General features: G+C 45.0%; 1 protein-coding gene across 3 annotated transcripts in view; it reads right to left on the reverse strand.

Moving 5' to 3' along the window:
* LOC109421651 (myosin-VIIa) overlaps nt 1–12,818 on the reverse strand; it is a 98,608-nt gene that overhangs the window by 8,760 nt on the left and 77,030 nt on the right. For all 3 annotated transcript variants that reach the window (XM_019696171.3, XM_019696167.3, XM_062849732.1), the window contains exons 4-8: nt 7,591–7,851; nt 3,398–7,527; nt 3,072–3,335; nt 2,874–3,013; nt 1,399–2,617 (exon numbers count right to left, since the gene is read on the reverse strand). In XM_019696171.3, the coding sequence (XP_019551716.1) occupies nt 1,399–2,617; nt 2,874–3,013; nt 3,072–3,335; nt 3,398–7,527; nt 7,591–7,851 (6,014 nt within the window). The remainder of the gene's footprint in view (nt 1–1,398; nt 2,618–2,873; nt 3,014–3,071; nt 3,336–3,397; nt 7,528–7,590; nt 7,852–12,818) is intronic.

Raw genomic sequence — 12,818 nt, forward strand, 5'->3', positions numbered from 1 at the left:
CTTTGAAATCCAACTTTGGACATGATCGAAAAGTTCTGGTCGAACAAAGTTGGCCGTCACATGTAGTTAACTATCTATACAAAACGCTGATTAGACCGGTAGACCTCTATGGGCAGTGCATTGGGCATGGACTCTAGAGTGGGTCATCGTTTATATGGAAAAGTGAAAAATTCAATGGTATCCCATCAGATCAAAGCTTATCTGATCCTATTTCAGGACCCAAATAAGTGTGAAAAATTTGGGCACGATCGGTTATGTCTACGTTTTGCGCATCGCGTTTGAAGTTTGTATGGGGTTTTACATGGGAAAACACACTTTTTTGCATTTCTCTCATAACAAGCTCGAATTTTTCTAAAACCGTGTAACCGTTAAAGTGAAAACATAGCCTAGGGTGTCCTGAAAAACTTTGTCGAAGACCGCGAAGTGATCTGATGCTTATGAAAAAAGTTATAGCGTTGGCATTGCTTGGCGAAACATCATGGTTTTGTTGCTCTTGTTATTCCTTTACATGTTAAAACTTAAACACATGCATGCGGTTCGTTGGTTATAACTATTTTCACAAGCATCGGATCGCTTTGTGGTCTTCAACAAAGTTCTTCGGAACATCCTAGGCTATCATTTTACAGTATCGGTTGAAAAGTTTCATACAAACTTTTTCAACTTATGGCTAAAATGCAAAAAAGCATGTTTTCCCTTACAAAATCCAAAACAAATTTCATTTGCAATGCGCAAAATGTAGACGCAACCGATCGTGCTCAAATTTTGCACAGATACTCAGGACCCGAAACGGAACCAAAAAAGCTTTGATCTGAGAAAACGCTTCCGATGGCCCACACTGGACTCTAGTGCAGATGACCAACGCAACCTTGGAGTTTTCGAATGGAGCGTGTTGTGTACCATATACGGTGGAATGTAGATTGAAGACGGAACTTGGAGAAGCTGCTGAGAGACCAGCCATCGTCTACACCGCGTAAATCGGGAGGGTACGGTGGGCGGGTAACGTCATCAGGATGTCGGATAGCAACCCGATTAAAATGGATCTCGAGAGCCATCTGACCGGTACAAGAAGACCTGCTGTGCAGTGAGCTAGGTGGGTCGATCTAGTGGAGGACGATTTGCGGACCCTTCGTAGAGAGCGAAACTGGAGACGCACGACCATGGACCGAGTGGAATTGAGACGGCTTCTATGTACAGCATAGGACACTCAGGCCTTAGTCAGAGTGGTAAAGTAAGGTAAGTGAGATATTACATTGCATCGCAATAGTGTACACCATAAATCGCATAAGATAACGCTTTAAGTTGTAAGGCGTTATTATTGTTCTGTAAATGCTCTTATCGCTTCCACTTTATGTAAAAAAAACAACAGAATATTTAACTTCACATCCAAACTTTACTTACGGTATCGCTTGCAGCTCCTGTTTGCTCTCCCCAAATCGCACTCGATACACCAACGCCGCCAACTTCACGGCTTCCTCCTTCGAGCACTTGTGATAGCCCCGCAGCAACTTGGGCAGCTCCTGATGGTAGTGGAATATCAGATCCGCATTCTTATCCTTCCCGGGCACCGTATTGGTCCACAATTTCTTCATGAAGAACACCTGGTACGTGAACTGTGGATTCGTACCGTCCCGCGTCGGTCGTGCTTTCTTGATCCAATCGGTCAGATGACGCACAAAATCGAAGAAAAAGTCTCCTTCTGGCACTGATATCACCTTGTCGGCTATTTTTACAAACAAGCTAAAACCTTCACTGGACCGCAGGTTCAGCCGCTGTGAAATGTTCTGGCAGAAATCTTTCGCTCGCGTCGACGAATCCACCTCAAACGCTTCGTCGGTGTCGTCAGGGAAGTACACTTTGTGGAATATCTGGGTCGTTTTGTGCTGGATGGCTTCCACTTCGACCTGGTGCGGTGGATACTTTCGTTGACCATTCCGGATGGTTTTCTGCAGGCGGTGGAGCGAATCCTGTGATATGGGATGGCGACGTGTTCGGAGAAACACGGTTAGTTCTTTTAGTAGTTGTTGACTGCAGGCGAATAAGCCCGTTGATAGCCACATCAGTTCCCAACCACGTTCTTCCGACATTCGGTTACGGTTGTCTGTAAGTTGCTTCATCAGCTGGCAGTAGATTTCATCGCGGAGAATTTCATGCTTGAGGGGACCATCGAAGATGTGATCGGTGACTTCGTTGCCAATTCGTGGTCGTTTCGATGGCAGATCTCCCATGTACTTCATGATGGCAATGAACGCTAGGCATGCTTCTTCGGCCAGTTCTTCCTTTGCCAGAAGCTTTTTCAGGAGGGGTTGTTTGAGCGGTTCCCTGGAGTAGCGCCATAGTTCGTCACCTCCGCGTTTTGAGCTGAGGGTACTGAGCGCCTTGGACATGGTGCGTTTTGGGGGCGGTCTAAAGTGGTCCAACGAATAGTCAGCTAGTGTGTGCGGGTGCTCGCGGGTCTCGGTACCACCGTTTGAGTGGATCGAGTTCAGGCGCTTTCCGTGATGTGCGTCTTCAACACTGAACAGGGCCAGAATATCCGGTGGAGGTTTGGTGAGTGAAGGCAGGACGTAGACGATTTCTGCAGGGAAGTCTCCTCGCTCCTGTGTGCGTTCACAACAGCCTGTAAAAATAGTTAGATATGCATTAGTAGAATAATCAGTTTTCACAACGAGAAATTAATTTCAGGAATTCTGTCAGAAATTGGTCAGAAATTTCAACCAAAATTGCACCAATTGTATTCTATTTTGAATTCTTCAACAATATCTACAAAAATGTCCTGTATTTTCTTCAACAACTAATAAAAAACAGCTGTTTATTTCCTTTTTTGTAAATTGTATCTTGAATGGCGTACTGTTTTTTTCTTTCTACACACTTACCGATACACCAACCGGAGTTAAGGACACTTTCGCCGGTACTTTCGTCCTCCAAGATGATCAAATCACCTTTCAGGAATGATAGAAAACTGGTTCCCTCGCCTGGGGCTTTGTAATCCTGCAGTGCTATCACAAACTTTGAGCTACAATAGAACAGCAATGTTAAACTTATCATCCTCGCAAAACTTATCACAATTTTACCGTTTTTTCAGACCCTCCAAAAAGTACACTACCAAATCTCGGATATCTTCCGCATTCGGACTTTGGAAGGTGAACTCTTCATTGCGCACCGTAGACAGGGAGAAGGTCTGCGTGAATACCTTGTTCGTCTTTTGACTCGAAACGGCCGTGATCTCTGGGAAGGATAGTTCCAGTAGCACTTGTTCCTGATCATCGACTACGTAGACACCGGTCCAGTTGACTGCGATGATGACGTCGTTCTTGGGCAGATTTGGGCCGGAATTACTGATGATATAAAAAAGAACATCAATAACGATTACAATTATCGAATCTTCAAATAATCTTACCGATACGCTTCGTAGAATCTCGAGAACAGCAGAGGCCACTTGTACTTTGCGTAACTGACGACGTCCTCCTTTACCTTCAAAGCCGCCGCCTTGTCCTTCAGGTAGTAGCTTTTCTTGTACGCCTGCAGTACGAGTGCAGCCCAACGATCGATTGCCTTCTCTATGCCGGTCAAACAGTAATCGGGAATAAAGTTCGGCAGCAAGGTATATAACCGGTCCATGGACATGTCCGTATTGTACTCAATGTAGTACTGCTGCGCCGCGATCATCGCCAGATCTTCTTCCTTATCGCAACGGTATTCACCGAACTTGACTCCTCGAACCACCTGCTGGTAAATCAGATTCGTTGCGACCTGATCTTCGATGGGGTTATGCCACGGAGCGAAGATTTCCTTCCGGAAGAACAACCGCCACGGAGCGTTCCGTTCCTGAGCACCTTGCTCCTTGGCGTACTGTTCGCACTGTGAGATTGCATCCATTACGTGGTCTCCTCCGCTTCCGAGGGAAGATACTTTGTCGAATAGTGCGATGTACAGCGAGAAACCAAATTGATCTTTGAGGGCGATCTTGTCGGACAGCTGATTACATAACTCTCTCGCCGTAGTAGCTGAATCGGCCAGCAGGGTTTTCGTGTTGCCGTCCATGAAGGTGATGGGAAGCATGATGGGTTTTTTGGACTTGGTGGCTTGAAGTTCCAGCCAGGATGGGGGTTGATTTCGGGTTCCGTTGTTGAAGGTACGCTTCAAGCGTTCCTCACAGTACGGGGCGTACCCGGGAGGACCTTCTCGGATGAACGAACGCAGGTAGTTGACGAATTTCTCCGAAGGGGCAAAGCATCCAACGCAGAGGGAAAGTAGGATCCAGCCTCTGGCGTGAGAGGACTTCGAGGGGTTATTCGTAAGTTGCTTGCAGATTTGGCAGTAGATTTCATCGCGAAGCTCTGCTCGAAGGATACCATGGCCTATGATGAAATGAAGCTTTTCTAGATTTGACGTTGGTCGAGATTCCAGCCACGATTGGTAGCTATCAGCGGTGTATTCTTCATCTTGGAGACGACGTCGAACATCTTCTCCAAGCTTGTTTTTACGTTTCAGTGTTAACGATACGAGTTTGTGCCGAATGGAACGAGGTTTTTGCTTGAGGAACGCTTCCGGATCAAGTCCCATCATTTGAGCTTCTTGGAATTCTTTACTTCGGATGAAATTACGACCTAGAGTAGCAGTGACTTTCGACATAACCGAAGTGTTGTCTCGATCCATAGTGTGGTAGCGGGGCTCTGGTAGATCTCCGGTGAACCGAAGTATTGTTATCCATAGAGCTTGTGCGGCTAGTTGGTCACCTTGAGTATGCAGAGGTAAGAGCGGGTGCTTCAACGGTTTCCGAGAGTAGAAATGAGTGATGTTGCCCTGGAAGTACGTTGCAGCAAACTTTTGGAACTTAAACTCGGAAAGATCTTCCTCGTCTTCGGAAATTGTGTGGATTGGTCCAATAATATCTTCATGATTGTCTTGATTCACTGGCAGATCGTTGAACACCGACGTCTCGCGACCACCGTGCGGAGTTGGAGCTTCACTACTAGAATCTGGAAGGAAGTCGAACATTGCCTCCACCAGCTTGCTATCATCTACAGGTTCATCTGCTTTCCTGGCTGCGTCGTTGATGATATTCTTCTTGACCTCAACCCGACGCCGTTCTTCCAGCTCCTGCTCAATTTCTTTCCGCTCGATCTCATTCAACCGATCCCTATAGTGCTGCTCTGCAATTTCCTTCGCACGTTTGTTACCTTGATGCTTCAACTCCTCTTCCTCCATTCGCCTCAACCGCAAAGCCTCGTGGTGTCGTCGATACTCCAACTTCAACTTCTGATACCTGTTCACAGCTATCATTCTTCGCACGTGTGACTGTATCTTTATCACGGCCCACATCTTCAAACCATATTCTCGACGTACCAAGTATCCACGAATTCTCGCTTGCAGTCGTACAATGTGCCCGCGCAAGTGTCGGAAACGATGACTCAGAACTCGTGATCGAATCAGCGCCTGTAACCTCATGTAACCGATCTTCATCTTCTTGTAGCGCTGCCTTTGTGCGTAACCCTTCCAGAACTTCTGGATTGTGATGGCCGCTTGTCTCATACGCAGGAACCGTCTTCGGTAAACCCATCCTCGAATCGAGCGTTGTAGGATGAGAATCTTTCTCGTGAGTACACGGTCTCGTTCCTGTTCTAGGAAAAGATCGTGGGCGTCCTTCAGAAACACTTTGGTGTGACCCAGTTGGTAATCTGAACGACCCAGTACGGAAGCGCAAATTTTGGACGTTGCTAACCGGCAGTCGGTTCTGTGCGCTGGTGGAATGCCACTAATGAGGAAGCGGTACCGCTCAACGAAGTCTTTGAATTTGTGCCTGATTGGATACCCGGCACGTCGGATACGGATGGTTTCCATCATACCAGAGTATCGCAGCTGTCGACAACACAATGCCCGATCGAACATCATCGGTTTCTTCAGCTCATTTGGCTTGATACACCTGATGAAGAATGGTTGACACGAACTTAGGGTCTTCATGAGAGAATCTAAACTCTTCTTGAACTGAGTCGAGAGTGTTGGAGTTCGTTTCCGAGTCTCCGCACCCATACCGATGTCCTCGGCGAACACCATCTGTAGGAATCTGTTGGTTGAGCTTGAAATGAGTTGCAGCAAGTCGGCGCTGAACGTATCGCGATTCTTCTCTAGGAAACCTCGAGTGTCGTAGAACACCACTCCTGCGAAGTGGTTCAAACCGAAGCTAGTATTGATGTCCGATTTGGGTTTCAGGTAGTTTCGATGAGTTCCATGCGTTTTGTGCAATTTCGCCAGCATTGTTTGATCTGTTCCCTTGGGGAACTTTGACTCCTCATCGATTAGGGCCATAATGTTCAGTTGCTTAATAGCAATCAGATCCAAAGCATCCTGATTATCTACGAACTCGATATGCTGCCAGTTAATACTCTCATGGTTGTATTCCTCCTGCTCTAATTTGAAAATGTGTCGCACGAAGAACTGTTGCAGATTTTCGTTGGCAAAGTTGATGCAAAACTGCTCAAAACTGTTGTGTTTGAAGTTCTCGAAACCGAAAATGTCCAGCACGCCGATTGCACTTCTGGTCGATGACTTTGGCTTGTAGATGGCAGAGTTGATCTTTTTGACAATCAGGACGAACAACCGACCGTAGATACCCTTCACAAAGGCATCCCGTACGTCCATTGATTGATCCCGGGAGAGCGTAGACACTACCGTTTCACCATGGGCGAACAAGGTCTTTCGAGTTAATGCATCGATGAATGGCTGAAATGGAACCTCCAATAGATTCGCTACTCGTTCCACGTTGATGTGTTCGGGAATTTCTGTCGCATCCAAATTGTCAATTACGGTTGCTCGGTACGTGATGTTTCCTGTGTGAAGTAGTGCAGCCAACAGCTTCAGAATCTCCCAAATTTCATGATCAGAGAAGCAGAGCACCTTCATTGCTGATCGAATATCCGCAAATTCAGCTGCGTCGTTCCTGCCGTCGCATTTGATGCATCCTCCACCAGTCAAGTACCGATAATCGGAGGCGTGTCCAAGATTGAGCTTTCGTTTTTCGTCGGAGGACAGTCCAGCCAGCAAACAATAGAAGATATGATAATTTCGCTCTTCAGCGTTTTGCGATACTATTCGAGATTTTTCCAAGAGGTACTGTTCGATTTCCGCTCCCTCAATTACTCCTGAGTTGTTGAAGTGGATATCTATGTATTTGCCAAACCGAGAGGAGTTATCGTTCCTCACAGTCTTTGCGTTACCGAACGCTTCGAGAATGGGATTCGCCTCGAGAATCTGCTGCTCAATCCAGGAGTGTTTCCCACTGATGGCTGCCAAATACTGGAGAATGAGCTTCGTGCTTTCCGTCTTACCGGCTCCGGATTCTCCTGAGATTACGATACACTGATCCTGTCCATAGCGACGCATGTTCGCGTACGAGTTGTCACCTATGGCAAAGATGTGCGGCGGCAGCTCACCAATCTTGCGCTCCTTGTACAACTTGATTTGATCAGCAGTGTAGATCGGTAGAATCTGGTAGGGATTCACCGCTACCAGGATGGACCCAGTGTATGTCTGCAAAAAAATGGACCATGATTACTCAAATTTTCATTCCATCAGCATCCCACACCCTCTTACATAGATCAAATTGTCATTGTAGCGGATCAACAGGTTGCGCAGTATTCCGGCCTCGTGCAGGTCCCCCAGCGAGATCATGTCTTCCACGCCCTGCACGGACGACGCGTGCATGGCTTTGATGCGCCGCTCGGGCGTAAGCCACAGCTCGTTGCCGTCGTCATCTCGGACCTGGATCCGGCGACCCTCGGCCGAGATGACCCGAGCCCCGATGGCCACATCAAACTCACGTCCGGACACGGGCTCGATCCATATGTAATCACCCTGGGAAAAAAGGAAATGGAAGTATGCATGAGGTTGGATTATTATTAGTATTTAAAAAGGAAATTCCTATCTTTTAAGTTCTGAGAGGCCTTTCATCAACCACGTAGATTAAATTTCGTAGCTTGTGGCAATTTCAGATAGATAACCCTCCGGATCTGAATGCTTTCGTTTGTAAATTCAAGAAACAGAACTTGCAAACTTGAACCCAGGCGTATTTCAACGCATTCTTATGGAATTAAAATACCTATCACGCATGGCATGGAAGGCAAAAGTTTTAGTTTGCGAAGAATATTCAACTTGCTTCATAGGTCTCAAACAATGATGGCAAACTTCAAGATGAATTACTATTGAACTATTACAAAAGCAAGTTATCAACGTGAATACATAGAATGGGCGATGTGATCGGAAATTACAATAGAGCCTTGTAAGAGAGCTCTTGTAAGAGATCTTGTAAGCTCGTATTCCAGAATAGTTTGATCAAGAATATTATGGCGCCAGCACCAAACCGAATAGCGACGTTTTAACTAGCGACACTTTTCGACTAGCGACACTTTTTTTCAGTACCGGGTGTGGTGCGCTGTGTGCGTTCAATGATGCACTTTCATATGCGTCACTTCCGATGTATGATGTAAACAACTCAACATTAGCAAAAATAGTTTTGTCAAAAAAGTTTATTTGGCTTCCAATGAAATCCATAATATCTAGTTAATTGATGCACCGTTAAGGTTCTAGTTGTGCTATGAGAATAATTGAGTTACATAGCCTGTTGCCTCCTATGTTTTCGTAGAACAATCAAAACGCGCTTGTAAGCAATAAGGGAGTATCTGAACGAAGTGCATCCTGGGAACTGTTGTCCTTCTAATTTTAGCTGCCTTTTGAGGACTGTAGTCTGTTCATCAACGAGATCTGGCCCAAACAGCGTCTGTTATGGCATCCAGCGGCTGAATATGAAAGGCTCCTCCTCCTCCGGAAGCTATTTATGAGGTGGCAACCCCACTACGGTGTGGAGGTTTACGATCTGTTAAAGCGCGAAATAACGAAGAAGAATTAGAACCTGGAATGTGCTTATGCTAGCCCAGCAGGATGAACTGGCTCAACCAGCTATAATTAGGTATGCAGTATGCAGCTTGAGATTCGAACTGCGTGAAGTTCGTTGGCCGAACTTTGGAGAACAAGGATGGCAACAGATTAATCTCTGCTATACTCTAACCACGATCCACCAACGGTTCGATGAAATAGGTACTCATGTCAACACCGGTCTGACTGTATGCGATGATTGGCGGGTTATCAAGCTGCTGTGCATCGTTCTCAAAGTCCTCTGTGAATTGATCCCAAACCGGGTGCAGGAGAAGATTGATGCAACTTTTCGATGGCTGTAGGCAAGATTCTATGCCGGAAGATCTTCTATGGACCATATTGTCATGTCCCGTTGGCAGCTCTAAGGTGCAAGGGTGTCCCTGAGAAAATCATTAATCTCATTGAAATGCAGCTCTGGGCATTTTCGTACAGATTACTGCACAACGGTGTCTTGTCTGATCCTAGGGCAAGGATGTGTACTATCACCGCACTACTCTAGGTGCATGGATCAAGAAAGCGAGGGCTGCTTTTACGAGTACCAGTGAAACCTGGTGTGTATCAGTGGAGAGCACAAAATGGCTCTCTGCGCCACCATGCTGAAAGTAGTCAGGGGATTCAAGATTAGGGTGACTTTGGGTATTATCGGCAGGGTTGTTCTCTTCGTCATGAGGGGTTTTTATCGGTCAAATTGCTTGTAATTCGGTCGTATAATTCAGCTTGGTTGCGAAAGTGTTGACGCCAACTTTGAGTTCAACAGGTTTCAGAAAACCCCCCAAGACGAAGAGAACAAAACGGCCAATTATACATAAGTTCCTCTATCTCAATATTGCCAGAACATTGTCCAGTAAAACTTTGGTCAGCTGTTCAATCTTTGAACAGCATAATACATGATTTTAATACAAAATCTTGCCCAGAAGACATACTCTACAGCGTACTACTGAACATCGAAGTACACCCAAACCTCCATGTAGGTAAAATCTATTAGATCCCTTCATTGAGGTAACGTTATTCGGCATTGTTTGAAGAAAAAAAAAACCGAATTAGGAGTTGAGGGGCGTTTATAGGGTTGAAAGTTTAACACCCTGAAGATTCATTTTCATTTATTTAGTTAACATCAAATTCATGATAATACTGAATCAACAATTTGCCGCCATAATACTCGATTTGCAGCTGCAGCTCTCCAACGTCGGTCACGTCCAACACTCGCCAGATCACGCTCTACCTGGTCCTCCCATCGTGCTCTCTGCGCTCCACGCCTTCTTGTACCAACCGGATGGTTAGCAAACACCAACTTTGCAGGGTTGTTGTCCGGCATTCTTGCAACATGCCCTGCCCATCGTATCCTTCCGGCTTTGACCACTTTCTGGATGCTGGGTTCGCCGTAAAGTGCAGCGAGCTCGTGGTTCATCCTTCTCCGCCACACACCGTTCTCCTGCACGCCGCCGAAGATCGTCCTTAGCACGCGTCGCTCGAAAACTCCGAGTGCCTGCAGGTCCTCCTCGAGCATCGTCCATGTCTCGTGTCCGTAGAGAACCACCGGTCTTATTAACGTCTTGTGCATGGTACATTTGGTGCGGGGGTGAATCTTTTTTGACCGCAGTTTCTTCTGGAGCCCATAGTAGGCACGACTTCCACTGATGATGCGCCTTCGTATTTCACGGCTCACGTTATTGTCAGCCGTTAGCAAGGAACCGAGGTAGACGAATTCTTCTACCACCTCGAAAGTATCCCCGTCTATCGTAACATTGCTGCCAAGGCTTGTCCTGTCTCGCTCAGTCCCACCTACCAGCATGTACTTTGTCTTAGCCGCATTCACCACCAGTCCGACCTGTGCTGCTTCACGTTTCAGGCGGGTGTACTGTTCTGCCACCGTTCCAAATGTTCTAGCAATAATATCCATGTCATCCGCAAAACAGACAAATTGGCTGGATTTCGTGAAGATCGTACCCCGGCTGTAGAGCCCGGCTCGTCGCATAACACCTTCCAGGGCGATGTTGAATAGTAGGCAGGAAAGTCCATCACCTTGTCGTAGTCCCCGTCGAGATTCAAATGAACTGGATAGTTCACCCGAAATCCTTACGCTGTTCTGCACACCGTCCATCGTTGCTCTTATCATTCTAGTCAGCTTCCCGGGAAAGCTGTTCTCGTCCATAATTTTCCATAGCTCTGTGCGGTCGATACTGTCGTATGCCGCTTTGAAGTCGATGAACAAGTGATGCGTTGGGGCCTGGTATTCACGGCATTTCTGGAGGATTTGCCGTACGGTGAAGATCTGGTCCATTGTCGACCGGCCGTTGATGAAACCGGCTTGGTAACTTCCCACGAACTCATTTACTTTAGGTGAAAGACGACGGAAGATGATCTGGGATAGTACTTTATAGGAACACCCTGAAGATCTACTAGCGTAATCAGGGATCTAATGCTCTAAGATCATAATGCTCCAAATGACTAAAATTCATTCTTGGACAGCCCTATTTAACTATGTACTTACTATCAAGTGGTGGGTGCATTTTATGTTTGAGGACCTCCATAAACTCCTTGAACATAGGTCATCGAATCTACCAGCAACGTATTTGGTTGTCTCTAAGAGCTTTATGACTAAGGTACATACAGGTACCCTCAGGTAGCTAAGATCTATCGAGTAGTGAGTTGAAGTGCTTGACTAAAGATCATCGAATCCGCGGGAGATACTAATTGCATCTATTAGGATTATGAATGAGGTTCTGTCTCTGGTATCTTTGTTCTATCAAGTAAGTTCCATGACTGTATAAGAGTGTTCGAAAGCTCCTTGGAGTTTGGGTCATCTGATCTACAAATGTAATCAGTGATCTATTGGAGCATTATGAATGAAATTTTTGCTTGCACAGTAGGGTGTCCCAAAATAGAAAAAATGTCAAAAAGTTAACTTGTTCACCCTTAGAATGATAGATTAGAGTCTTAGAAACAATAGTTCCATACATGAAAACTCAATCAAAAAATATTGTGAGGTTGCACGCATCGATTTTATGAAAAATTTGCGATTTTTGGTATTTTTACCAAGAAAATGCTAATATGAGTTGAAAAATAAAAGAAATAAAAGTCATCAATCAAAGTAAATCATAGTTCTGGGTCCCGCAAACAAAGTTTGGAGGGTGTTTAGGTCGACAAAGCAGATTTTATATCTATGGCAAAGGTTAAAATATCAAGAAATCGCGATTTTTTTCATAAAATTTTTCGAAAATGCTCAATTTATAAGGATTTTGAATTTTTTCATGGGATTCGGGAATTCCCTTATTTTATAGCAAATTTTGTGTAGATTATTTCGGCTGAACACAGTTTTGAGCTATCTCTTTCATGAGCTGAGATATCGGTATGATAATGATAACACAATCAATGAAAAAATCGTGTTTTCTTACGTTAATCAATTTTGTTCACTAGTTTCCATGGCTACCATGCAATTAAAACAACACACAACAAATGTTTGATATAATAGTACGTGCAAGTGTACATTTTTGAAGAATATCAGGAATTATTGGGTTGCTTTGATCATTACCGATTCATACTGCATGACAGCAACAATATGTAAAGGTTTTGAGAGTTAATCATCGTTTCATATCTACATATGCTGAACATAACTTTTCACACCCGCTTTGTGAATACGAGAAGAATTTTTTTTCTTATATTTCATCTGTTGATCAGATAACAGTAGCAAGCTACCGATTCAAAACTTGTAATTTTGGTTGCAAATTATGTTTTAACAAGTAAGCTGCGCAGCAGAAAGATTTTAGCACTGACATTTCTTAGGTTAACACCTCTTGTAACATATAAGACCAGTCACTAAGTTATATTTTTTTTTTAAATAATAGTGGAATCTGAACATCCTGATTCTTTCTAAAATCCAACCCTAGCTG

The sequence above is a fragment of the Aedes albopictus genome, chromosome 2 (assembly GCF_035046485.1).
Source record: "Aedes albopictus strain Foshan chromosome 2, AalbF5, whole genome shotgun sequence".
Classification (NCBI taxonomy): domain Eukaryota; kingdom Metazoa; phylum Arthropoda; class Insecta; order Diptera; family Culicidae; genus Aedes; species Aedes albopictus.